Below are 26,743 nucleotides of genomic sequence, written 5' to 3' on the forward strand. Positions count from 1 at the left end.
CTTAAGTACTGTGTGTGTGCATTACCAAACTATGCCCCAAAGCAGCATAGTTATACAACAAAAGTACTTTCCTTATATGCCCTCACTAGTTAGATTGCAAATAATTTGCATGTTGCAGCCGACGACTCTCTAGTCATTTATGTTATGGACGAGTGTTGAACTGAAATACATGTCAAAATGTCATCAGTGGCTACAAGTTTCTCTAAGACTGAAAGGTATTTCAGATCACATCCTACTAGTATCCTGATGCTAGTATGCAGTATTCATGGCCAACAAATTATGTAAATCTTTTAATTTATTCAAGTAACATTTTATTAAGTAATTATCAGCCCAAAATACAAAAACAATGGGTCAGTGCAGCCCAACAGAAATTCCTTAACAGTGTTCATAGTAGTGTGTGTATGTAGAAGAGTGATGGAAGCCAAAAGCTAAGATTCTGCTTTATTAAGACAGAACGGATAATTGAAGGCTAAGCTGTCATTTCATTAAATTTGATAGTATCAACCAATCACATCAGTCACTTTCACAGACATAACACCAAGTCCATAACATGAGAATTGGCACATCCCTGTCAGTCTTCATGGCATCCTCCCTGAAGATCTGTGAACCTTAAACTACCAATGTATCAAACTTGACTCATGTGTGTTTAAGTGGATTCTTCTCTCAATCTTTTCCTGTGTGCGTTTTTGTACCTAGATAATGGACACCGTACTAGTCTGTGTAATGTTGGTGACTGATGTCAGAACGAAGCCATAACAACTTCTTCCATGCCCGGGTACCTCCCTGGTCTCCTTTTGTTTTACTTACCCCCCACAGCCGCCAAAACTCTTCAGATCTTCAACATTGAAATGAAGAGCAAGATGAAGGCTCACACCATGACAGACGATGTGACCTTCTGGAAATGGATCTCTCTCAATACGGTGGCACTTGTGACCGACAATGCCGTATACCACTGGAGCATGGAGGGCGACTCGCAACCTGTCAAAGTCTTTGACCGCCACTCTAGCCTGGCAGGCTGCCAGATCATCAACTACCGCACGGACGCCAAGCAGAAGTGGCTCCTGCTCATTGGCATCTCGGCCCAGGTTATTAGTTGATTCAAGTCTACTTTTTATGGGCGTCGCATAAATCCAATCGAAATTGGATTTTCAATTGGGTGAATTGAAATTACAAGCAGGATTGCGATTCTTGTTATTTTGTTATGTTAATCATGCATGCTAACGACTGACTGCATCCATGACCCATTTGTTAATTATAAATATTATTATTCAAATAAAGTTACTTATTGAGAAACTAGTGTTTTTATTTACAAATTAAGACTCCATGGCCTACATGTATAATGATATAGCCATCACTGCTGAAAAAAGTCAAATGGAATTGTGGATTAGGCAAATCGTGACACCCGTTCTACTTCTACTATTCATATCTCTTGGGCTCTTGGAGAAGTGCAGATCCACTGCTACTTTTTCTCTTCTATACCAGGTAGTTATTAGTAGTCTGGTGCCCCAGATCTAAAGTGGTCTCTATTTTAGCTTGAGTGAAAACCAATGGCAAAAGGGACCAGAAGGCCTAGCCAATCACTGGAGCGAGTTACAATGCGACTAGGTTTCTGATGGATGAAATATATGATGGTAATTTCCCGACCAGGGCTTTATATATGAAGAGGTGCCAGTGATTATTGCGTCTTTCAGTCAGAGAAGACCAGCCCACATTTTCATATAGGGTACAGTGATGAGTATCATAGCTGTCTCCAGTAATAAACCTCAGAGCCGAGTGGTAAACTGAGTCCAGTGGCTTGAGTGTGGAGGCAGCTGCATGACGATAGATTATGTCTCCATAGTCCAGTACGGATAGAAATGTGGCTTCAATAATCCGTTTTCTACAGATCCTGGGAAACTTGCTTTATTTCTGTATAGGAAATGTGGATTCATTATGAGACAAAATATTCTCTAAATTGTTTGCGTTGGTTCATATTTACTACGAGAGTAAAGAAGTCCGTTTACAGAAGTAGACAAACATTTACACATACAAATTGCCCTAGCTGTACCCTACAGAAAGACTAGCCATTCGGTTGTTTATACAGTAATATAGATCGTTTTTTTCTTTCTTGTATGTATTGTTCAGCAAAATCGTGTGGTGGGAGCCATGCAGCTGTACTCTGTAGACAGGAAGGTGTCCCAGCCCATCGAAGGCCACGCTGCCAGCTTTGCCCAGTTCAAGATGGAGGGGAACACAGAAGAGTCGACCCTGTTCTGCTTCGCTGTCAGAGGCCAGGCTGGAGGAAAGGTGACTGATTGTTGTCAATCACATTATACATGGAACCGCATTGAATGGAGGAGACATCCTCCCTAAGTATTGGCATCTAACCAATGTTATGTTCACACTGCATCACAGCTGCACATTATTGAAGTGGGCACCCCTCCGACTGGCAACCAACCTTTTCCAAAGAAAGCAGTTGATGTATTCTTCCCTCCAGAGGCTCAGAATGACTTCCCCGTAGCCATGCAGGTATGTATTCTTCCCTCCAGAGGCTCAGAATGACTTCCCCGTAGCCATGCAGGTATGGAGCCTAGTCAGAATGACTTCCCCGTAGCCATGCAGGTATGGACTCACTTTACTGCCACTTTAGTGGCTACGGTATTGGGAAATTGGCCTTTACACGATGCAGGCCTGTAAAGGAACTTCACAACATTCCCAATTTAATACATATTCAGTGAATAAATATAAACACAATAGAGAATAGACTTTAAAATGGTAAATGATGCATTTATATAGCACTTTTATCCAAAGCGCTTTACATGGATTTACATGGATTCACCCATTCATACACCGATGGCGGAGGAAACAATGCAAGGCTAGACTTCAGAGTCTTGCTCAAGGACACTTCGACACTAACTCTTTAAGGCTTTAATTTCTCTTAACATTTCCCCCTGTTTCTTAGATAAGCTCCAAGCAGGATGTGGTTTTCCTCATCACCAAATATGGCTACATCCACCTGTACGACCTGGAGACGGGCACCTGCATCTACATGAACCGGATCAGCGGCGAGACCATCTTCGTCACCGCTCCACACGAAGCAACCGCCGGCATAATCGGAGTCAACAGGAAGGGACAGGTAACCAAAATGAGTCCCTCGGCCGACCCTCTCCATCCCACTTGGTCTGGAATGTAGAAATTTGTGACATTTATGGTTGGGAGCATTTGAGCTGCATAGACCACATTCAGCAAGCAGAGAGTCATTGAAATGGACGTAGTGTTAAGTCAGCACCTGTAATGCAAATGCAGTGTGTTTACCTCATTAGAGATCCACTGGTTCAATACAACTCTGCAGCACCTCCAATGTTAATGCACATGGCCATAGCAGGTTACATCCGTACATATCTCTATGTAATCACAAAAAGCAGGCCCAATTTATTAATTTAGAGTCAAATGAATGTTGACATGGGGAAGAGTCAAACATCAACGTGTTTGGACGGCACAACATCATCGCTGACGTTGTTGCGCCCCTTGTTTGTCTGTCATTCTTTCTGCCACGAGGCATTATAAATAATCCAAGGTGTAGTGTTTGACAGAGGGAGTGGAAAGAGAAGGCTGCTGTGTCTTTGGTTGCCATCTAGAATCTGTACCAGGAGAACTGGATCCATCCAGCTGATGAATAATGTTCCAGCCAGGCCACGCACACCACATGAATAATTGAGTGACGCGAGGAAAGCCGATCTGTGGAGGCTGACAAGAGACCTGCTGTACCAGGCAATGGACTGTGTGTGTAGTGTGTACCCACATAACACCGGTAGTGATCTCATCTGACTGTCTAGGTCTGTCAGTGGCCTCATTTGAGTCAGTTAGTGAGTGTATAAAATTGTAACTAGAATTTTAATGCAGTCATACCATGAATTTTGAGGCATTATTATCGCTTTCAGCTAGATTTGACCATGAAGCAGAATACCAAGGGATGCCTGAGAGGGCTCTTATGCAAACATGCCAGACTGAGGCCTATACTCCTCCCTGCGTGGTTGGCATCACCAGTGGTGTCGTCTATCATTATACGCTATATACATAGTATGCTGTGCCAAAGTTTTTGGAGAAAAAAAAAGATATGCTGTCACATTGATCACATGCGAGCGTATAGCCTATATGTGCGCTGTGAATAATTATGGTATACCTTCTGAAAAACCTAGGCTTCATAAGCTTGCATAAGCATGTGGAAGCTGAAATGATTGACAACGTGTGTGTGTGTGTGTGTGTGTGTGTGTGTGTGTGTGTGTGTGTGTGTGTGTGTGTGTGACACTGTGTGTGTGTCTGTGTCTGTGTCTGTGTGTGAGAGACTGTGTGTGTGTACGTAAACAAGGTGAGCACGTGCGCACTCACCTTGTCCCGGCCTGACCTTCAGATGGAAGGATCTTTGCGAAACAGAGACACATAAGGAAGGGAATAGATAGAGAGAGAAACAAGGAGTAGGATGGGGGTAAAAAGGCATGTGATTGTGTGGTGGGAGGCGCTGCCCGGCGCCCTCAATCCTCTTAGTGCCGGCTCTGTCACACTCCTCACCTCCCCTTCCACGCACACTCTGTCTGTTCTTTTCTTGTGTCCACTTCTGGGCCAGCACACCACTCGATACTCCAGCTCAACTGTCACCGCCATGCTGGACATCTTCACATCTCGAATGAAACCGTTCAGACAGGCTGCCCCCTGCAGTACCCATGATCATTGTAATTAAATGACATTAATTGCACTCAAATGGTCCAAGTAACTGGTTAATTCAGTGGTTTTCAACCGGCAGTCCGGGGACCACCAGTGTTCCTTGAGGGGGTTCCAGGTGGTCCCCAGATGAATGATGCAGAGTTGGTAACGAAATGGACCCTTATTAGATCTTTAACTCTTGAGAGCGTAAATTGAAACCTAATGGACCCGCACGGGTACATTATTGTTAATGTTTTTTATAAATGAAAAAGAATGTCAATAAATATATTGTTTAAAAAAAAAAAAACATCTGCATTCTGCATTACTTAATTTACAAAAAGCCTACACAAAGGTCTTTTCGTGGAGGGGTCAGAATAAAATTTGGACTTAAACTGTTATTCGTCTATAGTACTCGAGAATGTAGATTTTTTTTTGATCAACTTTTGCCAAAAGCCTGGAATTGTGGACAAAATCTTATCCAACGATTACAAAATATTCTTTCGTTTTGAGTCCGAGAGGCTAAATCTCATCAAATGGTGATCTGTGGATCACATGCCGAATAAATGTGAATATATGAAAGGGTTGAAAACCACTGGGTTAATTCATATAAGCACTTAGCAGTAATGATTGTTGTGTTTTCTAAATTCCCTTAAATGCACAATTCATTAATCCTCTTAATTCTATATCTTTATTTTATGGAAATCGGCCATCCAAAATATATCAGGTTACAGTGGAACAAACTAGCAATAGACGACTTACACTTCCTTTACACTTTCGAAAGACAGAAATGAATGCACAAAATATTTTTTAAATCTAGTATACATGGAATGTTTCACATTTTCCATTAAAATAAATCCATTACGGTACTTTGGAGAAATATAATATAATGCCTGCCGAGGCCTACAGTACACTACCTAATCCACTCATAGACCGATACACACTAGCACTGATTGTGAAATGGCATCTCTCTCATAGCTCTATTTTTGGCCTATTTTTTCTTTTCTCTTTCCCATTTGCTTTTTATAGAGTGCCAATTGACCTGGAACTGGAAGGCAGGACGAATGAGCTGCACTCACCCGTGTTAACATCTGTGGCATTGACCTGCTAGCTACATTATGTTTATTCTGGGGGCGTCTTTTACCCTCTCCAAACCCTCTCTCATTTTACCCACTACAAAACCCACTGTCACACTGACCCAGTAATAAACACATTTGCCATTCAGCAAGCCACAACCTCAGGGCCAGAAATCAATTCAGTGGCAATTAATGCCCAAGTGCTCACAGTGAAATTCAGTTTACTGGAGTTGATTGACTCGGCAAGCATTTGGATCCTGCTGAGTCAACAGAGCATGAGGTGAATAATCCCAGTGTTTCATAGAAGTGGTTTGAACCACATTTTCAAGATGTCTAATGGTGTTCTCTGTGGTTTGACCTCTGTCAGAATAGGAATTGTCCGCCTTATTGGGGACAATTAACCCCGCTGTCTTGAATGACCACCACCAATGGTGCTGGTCACGGCGCAAAGGAAGGAACCGTTTACAACTCTTCCACCCTCCACCCATGCACTTGGCTCTGTCCATTAATGTTTACATTGATTGCTTGGGATCGTTTTACATGCTGCAACCAGGTTGTCCCCCAGCATTACATGGCTGTAACTTGATCTAAACAGACATCTAAAAATGCATTTCAGTCAGTGTAGCACAGCAGAGTCCTAATGTGACTACAGGGGATGGAAAGAAAAGATCAGTCTGGGATGCAAAAGCGATCATGCACAACAGCAACAACATCAGCAAACGAGGAAATGTTCCATTAGAAATGGGTGGATGAGTTGTATATCACCACCTTTCAACAGGATATATTTTTGCCATGAACCAAAAAAAAGCCTTCTGTGATTAAATGAATATATATTTGGTCGCGTACCCCCATCTGAAACAGTTTTGTGCCCCAAAAAAGGATTTGTGTTATGTGAAAATGTTCACACATTCTTTTAAATGGCTGATCTACAAGCTCACAACATTTCAGTGTGACTCGTTGTGAGCTTGTAGATTGGCCATTTTCGAATAGCCGATGCATAAGGTTAAAGTGGTTAAACTGGTTTTGAGAACCACTGGCTCGGACGATCACCTGTACAGTTTCTATTTACCAGTTTGTGACAGGCTTCTTATTATCCCAGCATTCTGTCTCACCTAGTGTGTGTGTGTGTGTGTGTGTGTGTGTGTGTGTGTGTGTGTGTGTGTGTGTGTGTCATCCAGGTGCTGTCAGTGTGTGTTGAGGAGGAGAACATCATACCCTACATCACCAACGTACTGCAGAACCCAGACCTGGCTCTGCGCATAGCTGTGCGCAACAATCTGGCTGGTGCCGAGGAGCTCTTTGCGCGAAAGTTCAACAACCTTTTTGCCAGTGGCAACTACTCGGAAGCAGCCAAGGTGGCTGCTAACGCACCAAAGGTTAGCCATCCAAATGAAATTTCAGTCTATTACAAAAGGCTTGTCCTTTTTGTTTTATGATTTGTACTGTGAAGTAAAAATCACCAACAGTAATCTAAAGCAGGGGTTTTCAACTGATTGTGAACGAGGGACTACTAGTGGTCCATGGCATAACTAGGCTTGCATTTTTTTTAAACGTAACTAAATAGCATTACATACATAAAATGCCTTCCATCATGAGTACCACAGACGAATAACAGTCTAAGTCCACACTATTGATCCATAATATATAAATGATAGATAAGGGTTCAGGACAACAAGGCCTTTTCGTGGAGGGGTCAGTCTGAAATTTGGACTTAGACTGTTTTTCGTCTGTGGTACTCAATAAGAACATATTTTAATTAATAGGCGTGGTGTGGGAGAAAAAGCTTGAAATGTAATGACTGTTAAGGGCTTGATTTAATTTGTTGCACGATGCTACGTGCAACATATTATATCAAGCCCAGGCTTTATTTGAAACTGAAATAAGCGAGTGGTCCAGAGCTCAAAAAAAGGTTGAGAACCACTGTTCTATTCCTGTCCCACGGTTACTCTTATTCCATTCAATAACTTTATCCAACATTCCATTAAACTCGATCATGTTAACTGATATACTAATTTGTATCATATGTATATGTGAGCAGACGCATGTGATTGTATGGGAACATTTCCTAATACTGTAAATGTTGACTCAATCAGGCAGTCTGGTGCACTTCCCCTTCTAGAATTTCCTACGACTTCCCAGTAACTGACAACATTGACGTGCCATCATAGGTCACCAGGTCACTTAGTCACTATTCCGTGCACTTAGGCACCATTCCATGGACGTTTTTTTTTAATGTATATATTCACTTTCCTACATTAGTAAATGCATGACGACCACCACCAGTGGTCCCCGGACCACCTGTTGAAAACCCCTGATCTAAAGAAAAATGCTTCAGTTCCTGTCATTAAAGCTATCATGTTGTCTTTGGGTGCTCCCAGCTTCAACAACACTGTCAAGCCACCACCCACACTGGTCTGGTTTGCATCGAGTCTTATGTCTTTCAGTGTTGCTTGAACTACAGCTGACCCCCCCCACCCCCCACCCCCTCCTCTCCTCCAGGGTATCCTGCGTACCCCAGACACCATTCGGCGCTTCCAGAGCGTGCCAGCCCAGCCGGGCCAGACCTCACCCCTGCTGCAGTACTTTGGCATCCTACTAGACCAGGGCCAGCTCAACAAGTTTGAGTCCCTGGAGCTGTGTCGGCCTGTCCTTCAGCAGGGACGCAAGCAGCTGCTAGAGAAGTGGCTGAAGGAAGACAAGGTATTTCCAGATCACTATCTTGGCCGGGGCCTTTCCTGAGAGGACAGTGTGTTTACACGTCTCGCCAATTACATTAGATGATGTAAGACAGGCATCTGAAAGGTTTTGCCTCCAGCTACAAAGGGAGTTTCTAGTAAATACAAGTTAATTTAAAATTGTCCAGTTTCCGCTGCCATAGGTTGTGTCGTTTACATTGTTAATGAAGTATGTGTGTGTGCTTAATATTTCAGTTGGAGTGCTCTGAGGAGCTGGGTGACCTGGTGAAGGCAGTGGACCCCACCTTGGCTCTCAGCGTATATCTGAGGGCCAACGTCCCCAACAAGGTCATCCAGTGCTTTGCCGAAACTGGCCAGTTCCCCAAGATTGTCCTGTATGCCAAGAAGGTATGGCTGATCTTTCTCATGAGCTTCCCGTTATGTGGTATGAAGTAATTACAGAACAATAAAACCCTGCTGCAATGTGAACAATAAATCCATCAGGCATGTAAACCTCCAAATCCATCGTTTTGCGGGGTGGTCTGCCTGAGGAACAACCAGGTCCATTACATTTTCATTATTACATTTTTTTTGGATTCTCTGCCTTTATTGATGGTATCAAGTGAAGATGGACAGGAAAGAGGGAGAGAGAGAAGGGGAGAGACACGCAGCAAAGGTCGTCATGAACGGGACTCGAACACACAACGCGCTGTCAGGCCAAAGCCTCTATGTGGCATGCGCCTGGACCACTTGGCCAGCGGGCGCCCCACATTTGCATTAATTAATGGTTCCCACTAACTACTCCAAGATTTTCTGCTGCTCTTTTAAAAAATATTCTTCCTTCATTTGTCTGTTTGGTTGAAATGGAGCACTATTATAATGTACACGCACCGCTTTGTGGTCTTGTAGTTCGGCTACTTGCCACCAGCGACACATCATATCAGGCTTGATTAGGCATTTCCTGATACACTTATGTCAAAAAGGCCGTACCACCACCAGCACAGAACAAAGCAGCTGCAGTCCCCCAGAAGGCTAGTAGTACTAACTACTTAGTGGCTGATATCATATATGGAGTGTCATCAGTAACATTAAATAGACTAGAGCTATAGTATATTCTAACACTTGAATCACTCGGAATAAAACTAGAATTACAACTGAAATTAACAACATTACTGCGTAATTATGGCCGCCATATTTTGTGGAAGCGTTCCTCCTAGTGCATGCTTTCTCCATGCATGTCTATTTAAATCCAACTCAGCCATATTTCTTGCAGTGGAGTTATGCAAAAGGTGCACTGCTTAACACAATCCGTGCCGGAAGTCCTTCAAAATAGGAGCTCTGGGGTGCCGGAAAGACATGTCCGCTTTTACATTGCTAGCTTACATTGCTATCGTTTTAATTTATACGATATATGATCCAAAAAGAGACGGATGAGGAGCAGAAATGAAGCGCTAGTATATCGATCCGTTCAAAACCACAGAGAGCGCCCTGGATTAGGAGAGACGAGTCATTCTTTCTGCCGTGGTAACAGCTAAATCAACGGTAAGCTAACAAGAGTCTAGAGTGTAGCATACAGTAGCCGAAAGGCGAACTGACAAATAAAAAAAAGGAAAAAATTCAGAATATTCTTATCTCGCCCGGTATCATTTAGGACGTCTGAGGACGTTGTATGTACGCGTCGATTGGGACCCCTAGGACGTGTGGCGACGTCCTACCGACGGAAACGGTTAATATGGGGGTGGTGTTGAAGTGCAGCCCCTCTGGCTGCAGTGGCCAGTGAGGTGTCTACCTATTTATGTCTGTCTATCATTGTCACACACTTTGTGATGGCTGTGATTTCAGGTGGGCTACACTCCAGACTGGATCTTCTTGCTGAGGAATGTGATGCGGATCAATCCAGAGCAGGGCTTGCAGTTTGCTCAGATGTTGGTCCAAGACGAGGAACCTCTGGCTGACATCACACAGGTCGGCTTATTGCGTTTCTGAAATGGTTATGAATATCATAGACATATACCAATAAAAAATGCACTTGCATGATACACTGCATGTATCATTTCTACAAGAAAGTAGTCTCCACGACTGCCAGCACAAACCAAGAAGTTGCTGTGCAAATGAATGTAAGGTACTGGAGTGTACCGACGTGTTATCTGCCTTGATTTGTAAAACCTTGCACCCAAGAGGAAATGGAGTGCTCCTCTTACCTTAAAATAGAGACTCGAATGGTACTACAGCCATGGAAGGGTGAAGTTATGTCAACAACACGTTAGCACAGTGATACTGATACAGGTGTATGTCCTGGGTGTATGCTTATCAAGAATTTTACCAAGGTCACTCTGATGGCACCTGATTAACCACTTTCACCCTGGCATCAATATTTTGGGTAAAAAAAGCCAATCTACAAGCTCACATGTTAACACATTGTTAACAATATGTTGCTTTGCTTGTAGAGTTGTTTTTAAACTGTTTGAATGGCCTTAAGTGGTTAATTCAAGGCCTGTGTTGAGTTCAAGATTTCGGTCTTGACTATGAGAATACTCTGGCTGCTCTCATCTTGTGTTTGAGAACAGCTGTTGGAATTTGTCCCAAGACCTCCTCACACAAATGCAAATTGTATCACAACATCATCAAGCATGAAGCGTGCCAAACTCTGCATACCTCACATAGCCTGTAGTCCAAATCAAATATACCTCTGTCTTGCCAATGCAAACTCCTGGCCCAGCAATTCTGCATCTGCTCTGCTGTAGTATTGTGCTGGCAGGCAACCGTTTATTAAACGAAAGAGGAAAGGGTAGTATTTAACCAACTTGCAATTTTCTTGCAAGAAAGTATTTCTTGGCTTAAAACATTGACATTGATTTGTGTTCCTCACATCTGTATTCAATTTATATCATTGAGGTCATTATATCATTAGAGGCATAATAATGTTATTCTGGTTATTTGTTAGGATTCTAAAGCTGTCGCCATGCTGTTTCCATTGCTGTGCAGATTGTGGATGTGTTCATGGAGTACAACTTGATCCAGCAGTGTACCTCCTTCCTCCTGGACGCACTGAAGAACAACAGACCTTCAGAAGGCCCACTGCAGACTCGTCTGCTGGAGATGAACCTCATGCACGCCCCCCAGGTAGGCACAGGGGCACATACACCTAAGGGCAGGCCACATGTTTATAGGTCTGGATGCCCATCAGTAACCTGTCAAATCAGTGTTGGCTTGTCATTTCCAATGGAAAGGTAACACTTTGAGCATTCATGATCAATGAACGGGAACATTTTAATAAATTGTATCGGCCTGTTCTCAAGTTTAAATAGTTCAGTGCTCATCAGGGTAACTTTAGACTAGAACTGCCAGAGATTTGCAATGAGTCTTATACAAAACCGTTGAAATAAGACGTTGAAATAATAAAGCATAACCAGTTATATGAAAAGGCTAATATGTGTTGGCTATGGCCTGGCAAACACCACTATTGAGTATTGACCATACGCCTACATTGATCATATTCACACATGCAGTACCAATCCCAGAGACGCATGCAGTAGCTGTGTGAAGGGAAGGTGGGTTTCCCAGCTTCCGAGTGTGACATAAGATCAAATTGCCTGTGAATATGGTGTGAATGGAATTGATAAATTGTAGCTGAAATTCTCAAAATATATTGAATGGGTTTATAACTGGGAGGAGGTAGAACAATGCTTTATTGGACATAAATACTTAACATTTGTGTGTGTAGGTTGCTGATGCCATCCTGGGCAACCAGATGTTCACCAACTATGACCGCGCCCACATCGCCCAGCTATGTGAGAAGGCTGGTCTTCTGCAGAGGGCGCTGGAGCACTACACTGACCTATATGACATCAAACGTGCCGTAGTACACACACACTTGCTCAACCCAGAGGTAGGTCACCCGGTGAGGGCCAGCTGGCTTGTGTTAATGAACCACTCTGATTCCTACCCAGTGCTGCAGTGCAATGCATTTTAGGTTGTATTATTATAATTATGTAATCTGCCATGTACAGTATGAAGCTTTGGTGTTGTGAGTTGATTATTCATTTGTTCATTGTTTGTGAATTGTCATATTGGTTCATTGTCTATGTCAAATGAAATGTAAAAGTGCCCTGTAAGTCCATATGGGCTGGGCTTCCTTGGAAGCATGACACTTAAATAAAGACAAATCAAAATCATGCAGTCTCCTACAATCCCATCTAACTCCACTCTGTCTCCTCTTCTCTCCTCCTAGTGGCTGGTGAACTTCTTTGGCTCCCTGTCAGTGGAAGACTCTCTGGAGTGTCTCAGGGCCATGCTGTCGGCCAACATCCGCCAGAACCTACAGATCTGTGTCCAGGTGGCATCCAAGTACCACGAGCAGCTCTCCACCCAGTCCCTGACGGAGCTCTTTGAGTCCTTCAAGAGCTTTGAGGGTGAGACCTCAACTCCATACTGTGTCTTACATTTATTTTAATTTGGGTTCTTTAGGTGATATGTTTTTGTTAAAATAAGTGTTGAATAGCTCTATATTCTCATATTAGTCATTGCTATAGTGTGCTTGTTCAGTAACTGGTCTCCCTGTCACTCCAGCTCTTTAGTAAACAGAAAAAACATTTTCAGGCATTTTATCTAATCTACAGAATACTACGGAGATAATAAATCACAGTTCAATAAGCTAAAAGCCCCACCCCCAGTAGTGATGATCATCCAATGCCAGTTTAGCAACCATTGCTATGTTGCCATCTGGTTAGACAAGCTGCTGGCACACACAATTGGAGTCAACACAAACTAGCCTACATGAAGAAGATAATTGCCAACATTAATAACAAGAAAATGAATACGATAACGCTATGATGAAACCCTTGGAGTCCATTTGGTTCCATTTGTACACGCTCAGAGTTAAGTTAACCCATTATGGGCGGGAACCCCTTTTGGTGTTAGCATTATGTTATGCTTTAGCTATTGAAAAATAGCAGATCTACAAGCTCATAGCGCGCCACCGAGTGGCGCGCTACGAGCTTGTAGGTCTGCTATTTTTGAAAAATCGAAGAACCACTGACATAGAAACATAGCTTTTTCAGAAAACTGTCAGGATGTAGAAGACATTTTTAGAATCTGATCTCAGGTCAAAATGGGTTAAAGGACTACTTCACCACTTTTCAACCTATTATCATATAATAGGTCCTCACTAATAATCATGATAAAATGGCACCATTTTTTTCTACTCGGTCTGTCTCATAGGAAGGCTGTGGACAGTTCAGAAGCCGTCCACCAGTGACATCATCGATGTGGAATCCAAGCTAATAGAAACTGCAGGCTTTCTAGTCATGAAAATTTGCAATGCGAAAATGGAAGCCATCCTCACGATAATAAAACATTTTTGTAAAAAACATCTTGTTTAACGATGATGTCACGGTCACGGTGAACGGGTTTCTGAACTTCCCACAACCCTCCTATGAGACACAGACTGAGTAGAAAAAAATTGTGCCATTTTATCATGATTATTAGTGAGGACCTATTATATGAAGATAGGTTGAAAAGTGGTGAAGTGGTCCTTTAACACTGATGATTTTACATCATTTGGAGATTGGGGCTCCCTGAGATCAACTCGTATCAAATGGAATGGGGGTCCGTGGTGTCATGCCTATCGAACTGGGGGTCCTTGAAATGAAAAAGGTTGATAATGTTTGATCTCATGATCTGTGTGCATCAGGTTTGTTCTACTTCCTGGGTTCCATTGTGAACTTCAGCCAGGACCCAGAGGTCCATTTCAAGTACATCCAGGCGGCCTGCAAGACAGGCCAGATCAAAGAGGTGGAGAGGATCTGTAGGGAAAGCAACTGCTACGACCCAGAGCGAGTCAAGAACTTCCTCAAGGTCAGGACCGTGGGGGTGTATCTGGAATGGATTACCAAGTTTATTTTACCTTTTACCTTATACCTACCTTTTTATATATTGTACTACGGTGTCATGTGGCGGAAATGGCCAAACTACAAGCTTACAACGTGACGTGGAACAGTGCAAACATTATTAGCATTTAGGCTCAGACTATTACTGAGGATCTTTGCCTTTAATAACGCCCCCAAAATAGGGACACCAGGGTCAATGTAGTCCATATTCTTTTTTTCCTCACTATATGTATCCTCCGGCTTCAGTTCCACCTCCATGTGTTTAATTGTGCTTTATCTGAGTTTATCTTTGGGATACTTTCTGTTGTTGTGTGTGTTTGTTGGTTTTCTTTTTTTTTTGCTCTTTGAGTGTTATTTATATTATCTGAACTATGGTTATATTTTAGTGAACCAGATTGATCTTGCATTACATTACACATGGAGCAGAACGATCCATCATACTATCATCTTTTATACTAATAATATTGTTAACAGTTCTACTGCGTACTACGCGTTACCCGCATTATAATCAAATATTCTACGCTGATCATACGCTGAAGTATTTGGGCTTTTGATCCTTGAAAATCCGGCGAAAATAGGTTCCTCCGTTTGTTATGTATGATCGCACCACCCGCCATCTTGGTACGCCAAAAGATCCGCCTCCAAGAGGTGTTGTAGTAGAGACACAACCCCCACTTGCATTGGCCTCAATTTCCCAGAAGCCCTAGCAGCCCAGCGCATGGGTTGATTTCCGGTTTCTTCATAACATGAAGGTCTCATCTCCAGGTCCACGGCAAAGCCGGAGTTTCTTTTTAATTATTAAAATACAGCAAATTAAACGCATTAAACAAATAGCGGGAATGTCGTATTACGCAGCGGTGGAACACTGGAGTAAACAATTAGCGGGCGTCAAACTGTTAAAGCATTCCCAACAAAGCAGTCAATTGTAACACCAGTTAAGATCAACAGTCACCCTGATTGCAGATATTATGTTTTGTGCTTTTCCCTTTGTCTTTGGAATGGCAGGACATGTATAAGGTAAATCTCTCCCCCTTGAGTATACTGTAGGACTCCCTGCCCCAACCTTTATTTCACTTTATTTATTTTTTATTTCCATCCCTGCCCCTGTCTTTAGGCACAGGATTGAAACTGGGATTTGTATATGCAGGTCATAATACGTACACACACACACACACACGCGCGTGAGCACACACATAAACACACACACACACACACATAAACACACACACACACATAAACACACACACACACACACACACACACACACACAGGTCTCAGGTCTTGAACTGATCAGGACTAGTCCTAGCATTTATTTTTCTTGTGTATATCAAATATATAGTGGTCAACTCAGAAATAACAATATACACACACAATATACATATTGAGACCCCTAAGACACCACAGGTGTTTCTTGGTATACTGTACATACAGTACAGTAGGAGCCCCTTTCCAGCCATCGCAGCATGTCTTCTGTTGATGAATTGGGGCACTCTGTGAGCTGCACAATCCCAGTTTTATTAATCCTGTAGGAGTGGGAAACTCCCGTAGGAGTGGAAATGGCAGACATGTCCCAGCACACCCACCCCACGGTGCTGTAGTAGTAGTGGAGGACTCGTAGGCTGTGTTCTCTAGCGGGTTGTCAGTCTTGTTGGGAGTCCTGCCTCTCCCCTCCCTTGTGTGGGATGCACTTGGCTTGTATTCTGAAAATAATTTGGGAGATCTTGTCTTCCCTGTGTGCGTTTTTGTTTTTTCTTGCTTACTATTCTTCTGCTCAGTCAGTAGTAAACAAAGTAATCTTATTAATGAATTAATCATCCTTTAGCCTATTTTAAAATGTGTCATCATCCTTCTATGTATTGTAGTTTTTGTGTTTATTTTGTGTTTTGTTTGTTTTTCCTGGGTATTGTTATTTTCGAATCACTTGGGCACAGGATTGGTGTAAACCGGAAAATGATCTCATTCATTTTCAGTGATTCTTATAATGTTGTATACTATTTTGTCATTGTTCGCAAACTATTCACATTGGTCCCTCAGATCACAGTCAAGCATATGCTGTAGTGCTCCCAACTAAAAGCCTTACACTCCTTTGAACCAAATTTAGATTCTGATTTGTCTTGGTACACCAAATAATACGATACATTTTCTTCACGTCCCAGTGCACTATTACGTGACGTCCAAATCATTTGTAACTGTGATCAGTGGTGACCTATACCAGGGTTTTTGGTGACTTGTTTGATTTCATGCTGAATTTCCCCCTCTTTTGTGTTTGTGTGCTTCACATATGACAGGAGGCCAAGCTCACCGACCAGCTGCCACTCATCATCGTCTGCGACCGCTTTGACTTTGTCCATGACTTGGTCCTCTACCTCTACCGCAATAACCTGCAGAAGTACATTGAGATCTACGTGCAGAAAGTAAGGCACACTTCTTAGGCCAATACGATGATACATTTCCCTGGACAGTTGTGGTGCATTGTCTCCTGCCTATAGGCCAACATTTACCTTTTGTTTGTGTTCCAGGTGAATCCCAGCCGTCTACCTGTGGTGATTGGAGGTCTGCTGGATGTGGACTGCTCTGAAGATGTGATCAAAAGTCTGATCCTGGTGGTCAGAGGACAGTTCTCCACTGATGAACTGGTGGCTGAGGTGGAGAAGAGGAACAGGTACACAGAACTTAATGCTTGCTGACACTTATACATAGACACACAAAAAGGGGTCATAGGGGGTATTGTCGCCACCATAATCCATATGGTGATTGCACACAATGCGTTTTATCCACCACGTTGTCATTGTCATAGGTTACACTAAAACATGATTTATATACGACGGTGCAGATCAAGATAAACATGTTGCATTGCTTGATTAAATCAAGGACATAGACATGAGATACACAAGCAGTAGAAAATATTTGTTCTTTTCTTTACCAATAGACTGAAGCTGCTCCTGCCCTGGCTGGAGGCTCGTATCCATGAAGGTTGCGAGGAGCCAGCTACCCACAATGCCCTGGCAAAGATCTACATCGACAGCAACAACAACCCAGAGCGCTTCCTCAGGGAGAACCCCTATTACGACAGCCGTGTTGTGGGCAAATATTGTGAGAAAAGAGACCCCCACCTGGCCTGCGTCGCCTATGAGAGAGGACAGTGTGACCAGGAGCTCATCAATGTGAGTGAGGATCTGTCCGCTCACCAATTAATCTGTATAAACCAGTGGGTCTCAATCATTTTCATGTCAAGCACCCCCAAATGTATATGTATTTGGCATCCGCCATCTGAAAGGTTTTTTGCCAGGAAACCACCAGAATAATGTTGAAAAATTATTCCACGTTTTTGTAGAAATAGCTAATCTACAAACTCGAATGCAACACATTGCGATGCATTGTGACCTTGTAGATCTGCTCTTTTTGAATAGCTGTAGTAAAAATAGGCTTAGACTGGTTAATGCTAAATGATTTTTGATTCTATATTAACTAATTTTGCTGGGCCCCCATAGAACCCCTTCAAGGGTCCCTGGGGTCCCCAGACCACACTTTCAGAACCAGTGGTCTAAACAGACGTTCCGTCGGTTGACTAGCATTGAGACTTGTGATGTGCCGTATCGTCCACAGGTGTGCAACGAAAACTCCCTCTTCAAAAGTCTGTCCCGCTACCTTGTGCGCCGCAAGGACCCTGAGCTGTGGGCCAGTGTGCTGATAGAGACCAATCCCTTCAGAAGACCACTCATTGATCAGGTAGGAGGTTGACAGGACCAGTCAAGTGGAATTCCATTTGTTATGTGGGTTTTGTGCCGTTTTGTTTACACACAATTCTGTGTTGATCTTTGGTCTCAGGTGGTGCAGACAGCCCTGTCAGAGACCCAGGACCCGGAGGAGGTGTCCGTCACAGTTAAGGCTTTCATGACCGCAGACCTGCCCAACGAGCTCATTGAGCTGCTCGAAAAGATTGTGTTGGACAACTCTGTCTTCAGTGAACACAGGTATTCAGCTTTTATCCCCAAGAAAGGCTTATTAGAGGCACATTGAAATGGGCTGAAATCTCTCTGGAATTTTGTCCCTTCTAGTGGTGGGGCTCTAAGGGACACAATTGGGACTTAATTTGCTCTAAGGATGGCAAAACAAGTCCTAAACGAGATATCAGGAAAACTACTGGCTGGATTATCTTGGAATTTCATGTGCATGTTTATTCTACTCTAGGTTGCATAAGGAGCAACTATGACCTCTAGTGGCCACTATGAACAGAACTTTTAGACTTAATCTTATTTCTCTCATTTTCACAGAAACCTCCAGAATCTGCTGATCCTGACGGCAATCAAGGCCGATCGTACTCGTGTGATGGAATACATCAACAGGCTAGACAACTACGATGCCCCGGACATTGCCAATATCGCTATCAGCAATGAGCTCTTTGAGGAAGCCTTCGCCATCTTCAAGAAATTTGATGTCAACACCTCGGCCGTGCAGGTCAGTCACTGGCCTTCACCAACTCTGTGACAGGCAGCGGCTACTCCCTAGTAGTAAACCCTGATTATTCACTATTGCTTTGTTCTAATCTTCTTTGTCTCACTTGAGTCAAAGATGGGTGAGGTGTTTTTGGGAGTGGGTACAATCTACAAACGTCCTTATTCTACTTTGTTTCCAACTTAACACAGGTGTTGATCGAGCATATTGGCAACTTGGATCGGGCCTATGAATTTGCAGAGCGTTGCAACGAGCCTGCTGTGTGGAGCCAGCTGGCCAAGGCTCAGCTGCAGAAGGAGCTGGTCAAGGAGGCCATCGACTCCTACATCAAGGCAGACGACCCCTCCGCATACATGGAGGTGGTACAGGCTGCCGATCAGAGCGGTAAGGACTGATTGTTGCAGATCTGGATAGGTGGAATGAATGTATCTTTAATTTCTAACACGGAATTAATACTATTTTGTGTCTCTCTTCTCAGGTAACTGGGAGGACTTGGTGAAGTTCCTGCAGATGGCCCGTAAGAAAGCCCGTGAGTCTTATGTGGAGACAGAGCTGATCTTTGCCCTGGCCAAGACCAACCGTCTGGCTGAACTGGAAGAATTTATCAACGGACCCAACAATGCCCACATCCAGCAGGTAAATCTCTCATGTCAACCATTCAAACATCTACAACTCAAACTTGTCCTGGACCTGGTTCAAGCATGCCAATATTATTAAGGTACTCATCCTGAACTGAAGAGTGTCTGTTTGGTTGTTTGGCGACACCATGTGGTGACTGGTGGTCACATCAAGTGCATTTATTTTTCATAATGATCCATCCATATTTCCTGTGCATGCACAAAATGTGCGTATTTGCCAGAAATACTGCTACCATAAACTATAGAGAAGTGCTTACAGAATATGATTACATTGAATGGCTATTGCTACAAAAATGACGTATGGCTAGATTTTTAATAACTATTCTCCACTGAAAATCTCAGGTCGGCGACCGCTGCTACGACGAGAAAATGTATGATGCGGCAAAGTTGCTGTACAACAACGTATCCAACTTCGGGCGGCTAGCCTCAACTCTGGTGCACTTGGGCGAGTACCAGGCGGCCGTGGATGGGGCCCGCAAGGCCAATAGCACCCGCACCTGGAAGGAGGTGTGCTTTGCCTGCGTAGATGGAAAGGAGTTCAGACTGGCACAGATGTGTGGCCTCCACATCGTGGTGCATGCTGACGAGCTGGAGGAGCTCATCAACTACTACCAGGTGAAATTACACTGTACATGCACAAACAGACAGTACATGATGACAGTGTCACAAATACACAGAGGGAGAAAATAGCAAATACTGACCATGAAATCTTTTTATAGTCTATCTATACTTACACACGTAATATGCTGTATCCTCTTTCAGGACCGTGCCTACTTCGAGGAGCTGATAACCATGTTGGAGGCAGCGCTTGGTCTGGAGCGCGCTCACATGGGCATGTTCACAGAGCTGGCCATCCTCTACTCAAAGTTCAAGCCCCAGAAGATGCGGGAGCACTTGGAGCTCTTCTGGTCCCGTGTCAACATTCCCAAGGTGCTGCGGGCAGCCGAGCAGGCCCACCTGTGGGCCGAGCTGGTCTTCCTGTATGACAAGTATGAGGAGTTTGACAATGCCATCATAACCATGATGAACCACGCAACAGACGCCTGGAAGGAAGGACAGTTCAAGGACATCATCACCAAGGTTTAACATTTTTATCATTTTCTGTAAATTTTAATAAATAGTTGCACTAGAGTGCAACCTGTATAATCACAACATCCCTGGTTCGATTCCTGGTCAGGGGACCTGTGCTGTAGGCCGTATCCTCTTTCTCCCCTCAGCCTCCTCGCCATCTACTGTTTTGTTTGTCAATGGGAAGAGCGGAAATGCCAAGAACATGTTTTAATCTCACTACAATTGAACATGAGTTGCCAGAAAGCTTAGTTATTTATGAACGTGACTTTACTTTTTACTGTGCTGCCCACTTGAGATCCTTCTTTTCAGTCTCTTAAATTCATTGGAAAACTAGGTACTGTAAGTGGTTTTGGCATACACTGTTGAATGGATAGCGTAATCTACACTTTCATCTTTGATACACGAAGTATTAATTGGCATAGTGTGTTATGACAAGAGTATTAATGTATGTGGTGTTTTTTGTCCTTTTTCAGGTGGCCAATGTGGAGCTGTACTATAAAGCCACCCAATTCTATTTGGAGTTCAAACCTTTGTTACTGAATGACTTGCTCATAGTGCTGTCCCCCAGACTGGACCACTCCCGTGCCGTCAACTTCTTCACCAAGGTACACCTTAACCTCATCTCTCCTTATCTCTTAAAATGTATAGCTCAGACTAGTGGTCTAAATGTCTGGGAAATAACGGAAAGGAACAAAAAAATTAAACTGAGTGTTGCATGTTGTCCACAGGTGAAACAGCTGCCTCTGGTCAAGCCCTACCTGCGGTCAGTACAGAACCACAACAACAAGTCCGTCAGTGAAGCACTTAATAACCTGTTCATCACAGAGGAGGACTATCAGGTGACCGTCTCTCACAGAACAACTTTTTGGGATAGATTTTAGATTCATCTCCTATATTTTGGATCTGGTCATAATCGTCTCCTCCTCCTCTTAGGCACTGAGGACATCGATAGACGCCTACGACAACTTTGACAACATCTCGTTGGCCCAGCGCTTAGAGAGGCATGAGTTGATTGAGTTCAGGAGAATCGCCGCCTACCTCTTCAAGGGCAACAACCGCTGGAAGCAAAGCGTGGAGCTCTGCAAGAAGGACAAACTATACAAGGTGCTTGACTACCGTTTGCATCCTGTCAAAATGTCTATGTATGATGAAATATATATGTATATAATGTATAGTGGAGGGGCCTTTCATTAACCCTGTCCATGCTTCTTATCCTACAGGACGCCATGTTGTATGCGTCAGAGTCCAAGGACACAGAGTTGGCAGAGGAGCTGCTTGCCTGGTTCCTAGAGGAGGATAAGAAGGAGTGCTTCGCTGCCTGCCTCTTCACCTGCTATGACCTGCTGCGGCCTGATGTGGTACTAGAGACGGCCTGGAGGCACAACATCATGGACTTTTCTATGCCATACTTCATCCAGGTCATGAGGGAGTACCTCAGCAAGGTGAGTTCAACCATGTGCCCCCAATGAATTCTGTTTCTCCTGCAAATAAATAGTATAGCATAGTTATAGTATACAGTCGCCCTTGTGTGCCTCCTTTGTCATTATCCGTTATGGGGTAATGTGTAAAGATGTTCTAAGCTGATTAGCTGAACCTTTTTGACTTCTCTTCCAGGTTGATGAAATTAGAGAAAAGGTGAAAGTCAGTCTCTGTTTTTGTCTGTTTCCTAGTTTGCTTCATTTTTGTTTGGAAGACTGCAGCCTGGAGTTTGCATGGGTTGTGTGGTTTAAGTTTTCCTGCACAATACACTGCTGCTTTTACCTGAAGGCACTCCACAAGTTAGTGGCCTGTAGCTCAGCCATTGGTGAACGTTTTAGGCTGAGGAAATCAAACAGAAGTGATGACCAAGGTGTGCTTATGTCCACTATATTGAGAGGCTAGCCTTTTTGTTGTCATTCAACACATTGTATTCGTATGACGAGTATACCTGTCCTATAAATTAATGACGGTGGGTACAGATGGCGAGCAGGCTCGTCTTAAGGCGTTTGATATCACTATAACATTACCTTGCTGTGTTTCATTTTTGGAACCGCTCTGGTTGCTATGCAGTAGCCAGGGCCCCGCCCACACTGCTTGTGTTTCTCAATGGCCATTAGCTTCTGTTTTAGGCCGCGCCTTTGCACGCTTTTGTCTTGGAAACTAATGCGCTGTCCGTGGTGTTGACCAGAGCAAGGATGGGCCTTATTTTATCCCGGTAGCATTAACGCTAATACTTTAGCATCCAAGATGGAAGCCAAAACTGGACTCGAGTCATAGTGGGATAGCCTGAAATCACCCGGCACCCAAGCACCACCACTTTTGTCCACCAGATGGCACTCAATGTGTTAAGGATGTGTCTGTGTTTGACCTGATAATGTAAACCAGTAGCAGACTACAGAGGAGTTGTATAAATTAATATCAAAGGGCAAGAAAGACATGGTGTTGCATTTTTCTTTTATCGAAAATGCACTTTTTGGGAATGGTTTGGTCATTTTTGGACCCATGAAAATTGTAATAATAATAATGTCATCAATGTAATTTCTTCACAGATGTTGACACTGCATTACAGAAAGGCTGTTTAAAAGCTAACATCTTAACAGTAAATGCATGGTCTAGAAATGCTCTTGTTTTTATAAACAAGCATGTGTACCCTTGCTCAGTCATGAGCAGCAGCACTGAGCAGCTAGCAAGCTGTTTTGCTGTTTGTGTTGCTTTCTACGACTGAGCAGCTGTAGTGAGCACTGAGCACTCCCCTAATGCACCTCCTTTTGCCTCTTGTTGTGCACGTTACAGCCAGCTGTTTAACACAACCAGCATGGGATTCCTCTTCCACTCCATGAAGCCTTAGCGTGTTGGGAAGCTGTCAATGTATTTACGTGTTATGGAGGATAATGAGCCCATTTCCATCTATAAAATATAGCACCAAGTTCAATACAGAGCAAATGCTGGAAGCTTAGACATGACCTGGGATCACAGCCATTTGTGTTTTGCATCTTGCTGCACCTGTCACAACCACTATTTCCTCCTACCAACTGTTACTGTAGCCGTTTTCTTTATTTTTTATTTTTTATTCAGGGGCATCTGTTTAGATGTTCATATCTTCTGGCCTCAAAGGAAAGGAAGGTGACATTTCAAGTGTACAATAGCATTTTTTTTAATGTTTTACAGAGGGATTATTTACAAAGGTTGTTGATAACCATCTTCCATACAGCAACTTTACTTGAACTGTGTACTGTATAGAGCGTCGCAGTCCCGCCCCCTTTCATGACAACGTGAGACCCAGAAGTGAATTCCCCGTTCATTTTCTCCATAGGCTTTTCAAAAAAGTATATATTTAAAGATGTTGACAAAGCCAACTCGAGTTGTGACAAATCATGACAACAAACACAACATTTTGGGCCGAACAAATAATTACAAAAAAGAAAAACAACAAAAAGTGTTGTAACCTGCCGTTTTCTTCTTCTTTCTAATTATTTGTTCGGCCTGAAAAATTGTGTTTGTTATGATTTCTCACAACTCGAGTTGGCTTTGTACGAGGCTTAAAAGGTCTTTAAATAAATACTTTTTGAAATGTCTGAGGAAAATTAACGGGGAATCACTAAAACTAAAACTTAGAAACTCCCAATAGCTTTGGTGTGACTTTCAAAGGTCTTCTTTCTTTTTTACAGGTTGACAAGTTAGAAACCTCAGAGTCCCTAAGGAAAGAGGAGGAACAGGCCACAGAGACGCAACCCATCGTCTATGGTAAGAACTCTTCAATGTTACACTACACTGCTTCATAACAAGTCACACTGACTTCAAATCCAGTGCTGCTGTCTATATACACAATACACATGTCACACAATTTCTCAATGGCTTAAACCTGATTTATATACTTGGTTAGTTGAAGTGACTGTTGACTGCGTGTGGGTGTCACGCACTGAAAATACATCAACAGATCTACGTACAAGCTCACAACACAACTCTTAGATCTTCTATTTTCATTGCGCGACACCTGTGCACCACTACCGGTAAGTATAAATAACTTGGGCTTAACCCCTTCTGCTTTGTGTGCTCTGTAGGAACACCCCAGCTGATGCTGACAGCAGGCCCCACCAGTGTGCCCGTTCCTCCTCAGCAGCCCTACGGCTATGGATACCAGGCACCAGCAGGATATGCCCAGCCCGCTGCCCAGCCAGGCTTCGGTTATGGCATGTAAAGGCCCACTGTGCAGGCTGGAGCATCCATCCATCTCTCCCACAGTCCTTCACCAGCCCATCATTGTATTCTACACACCACAGGGAAAATTCCAACAAGCAATGTTTTCTTTTTTTTAACTTTTTTTTTTGCCTTTAAAACTGTCATGAAGGACTCTATTGTATTTCTCTTGTCAAAGAAAATGATCGAATCACAAGGAAAAAACTTTTTCCACATTCCGTATTTACTAGATTATAATTTGTTTTGTCCTATTTTATTTGAATGGGAAATGGTATATGTACAATGGGGGTGGGGGGGCTGTGGGAAGAGCACGTCCTCTTCTCAATTAAAAAAGGTCTGTTGTGAAGCATCTGATTTGCACTCTGTAGTGAGAAATTTATGTAGAATCTTCATTTTGATGTGTGTGTGAGCAGCTTGTTCTGTCTGTAAAATGCATTTAATTATTGTATATTCAGAAATGGAAATGCTCCAATGTTCTTCTATATTTAGACAGCCGCTTCTAATGATCAGACTAGAAACACTACATCATACCAGGTAACGTCCCCATGCACTGGGAGGAGGGGGATCATGAAAAAACGAGATTATTTTAACAAATCATGTATCAATTCCAAGCCTTGACCCTATAGTTTTCATTCTTCCCCCCAAAGCTTATCCAGTTGTACTCTGTAGAATGAAGTTGGGGTCTTTGCATTCACCTGCCCTTATGCTTTACATGTTTGTGTGGGACCATTCCATTTTAGAGGACATTTCTACAGTAAGGACACCCCTTGTTTTTTGTCACTGTTTTCATACCATTGTGTATTTAACAAATGCTTAATTTATACTCCGTCATAATGAAGTATAAATCAGGCCCAACTTGCCCTGTGCCTCCTCTTTGTGCTGCGGTTTGTATGCTGGATATGGTGTTCTGGTCCACTTTGAGTGTACGGGCGGGAATTTAAAACACAATAACCTTGATGTCCTGCTTAGGGTTTCTACTTATTTTTTCAGTTCACCCGGTCATATTTCTGAAATAAATTTACAGGACTGTGGTAATTTGGAGGTTTTTTTTATCAAAGGCTTGCGTGTATACATAAAATCAATCATTAATTCCCTTGACCTTATATTCTTAAACAATGAGTTTAGATTTAAGTGTGCACTTAAAGATAGTTGATTTGTGCATAATCAGGATCATAATTAATGAAACAGCGGTTTTGTTTTCCACTTAAAATAAAGGCTTCTTGTTTGTCAAGACTGACACTGTCTTTTATGATTGGCATTTTCTATTTACTGGGTAAACCTGCTACTTATGAATGATATGCTGTTGGTTTCACTGAACCAAGTCGCCTTCTGTGGCTTCAATACAAAAGTTGAAACTAGAGATCAAACATGTTGGATCACAGGAGACCCTAGCTGCAATTTGCAACTCTAGATTTTTTTAATAATGGGATGAATCTAGAGTTGCAATACCCTCCATTGACTGACTCTCCACTCATCCAATTTGCGTGCACTAACATTGCAGCGGTAGGGCAAACTTGAATTATCCTCTTTCAATATGCCAATTTTTTGTCATAAAAATCCACCGTAGACATGTTATGAGCTACTTTCTGTCAAGACATCCTCTGCAGGTGATTCTTTTTCAAGTGCTGGAGTTTGGAAGCACTCGTTTTTATTAAGGGGTCGCACTGCTGCCTCCTGCATTATGTGCAAATGCCAAACAGATGGCACGCAGGGCTCAGTGACTTACGACGAGCGCTTCCAAACTTTTTAATGCTTCCAGGTTTAATGTTTGTCTTTAGTTCAAAGTTGTTGAACTACATTGACAATGAAGGGAAAATGTACGTCATTGTGTCGTTTGTCATTTTGTCAATGGTTAATGTTTGTGTTGGCACCGTTTGTTTTACATCTCCATTACATCACCTAATCAACATGAGTTAGACTTTAATATAATATTAGCGCCCCTCACTTCACACAGGTGTGATTTTTATGACAAACGCTCGGCAGATTGAACTAGAACTGCACTCTGTCGAGTCTACTTGAGCACTCTGCTTGCGCACTAGTAGGCCATGGGGTGCATACAACGCTGTCGACCGCTACGAACTTTAAAA

General features: G+C 43.0%; 1 protein-coding gene across 3 annotated transcripts in view; it reads left to right on the forward strand.

Moving 5' to 3' along the window:
- Positions 1-25,900, forward strand: part of cltca (clathrin, heavy chain a (Hc)) — a 48,590-nt gene extending 22,690 nt beyond the window's left edge. The window contains exons 3-30 of one of the 3 annotated variants that reach the window (XM_079507872.1): positions 817-1,085; positions 2,125-2,286; positions 2,395-2,508; positions 2,942-3,115; positions 6,932-7,129; positions 8,253-8,453; positions 8,684-8,836; positions 10,271-10,393; positions 11,414-11,551; positions 12,153-12,317; positions 12,660-12,840; positions 14,121-14,284; positions 16,605-16,730; positions 16,836-16,978; positions 17,246-17,480; positions 17,923-18,045; positions 18,145-18,290; positions 18,591-18,774; positions 18,963-19,155; positions 19,250-19,407; positions 19,752-20,024; positions 20,172-20,489; positions 20,954-21,085; positions 21,209-21,319; positions 21,414-21,584; positions 21,701-21,922; positions 24,128-24,203; positions 24,521-25,900. In XM_079507872.1, coding sequence (XP_079363998.1) covers positions 817-1,085; positions 2,125-2,286; positions 2,395-2,508; positions 2,942-3,115; positions 6,932-7,129; positions 8,253-8,453; positions 8,684-8,836; positions 10,271-10,393; positions 11,414-11,551; positions 12,153-12,317; positions 12,660-12,840; positions 14,121-14,284; positions 16,605-16,730; positions 16,836-16,978; positions 17,246-17,480; positions 17,923-18,045; positions 18,145-18,290; positions 18,591-18,774; positions 18,963-19,155; positions 19,250-19,407; positions 19,752-20,024; positions 20,172-20,489; positions 20,954-21,085; positions 21,209-21,319; positions 21,414-21,584; positions 21,701-21,922; positions 24,128-24,203; positions 24,521-24,657 — 4,790 coding nt within the window. In that variant the 3' untranslated portion in view covers positions 24,658-25,900. The other 2 variants (XM_079507874.1, XM_079507873.1) reach the window with 2 other exon arrangements.
- The last annotated feature ends 843 nt before the right edge of the window (positions 25,901-26,743 follow it).

This window comes from Electrona antarctica (genome assembly GCF_951216825.1).
Source record: "Electrona antarctica genome assembly, chromosome: 8".
NCBI classification, from domain to species: Eukaryota; Metazoa; Chordata; class Actinopteri; order Myctophiformes; family Myctophidae; genus Electrona; species Electrona antarctica.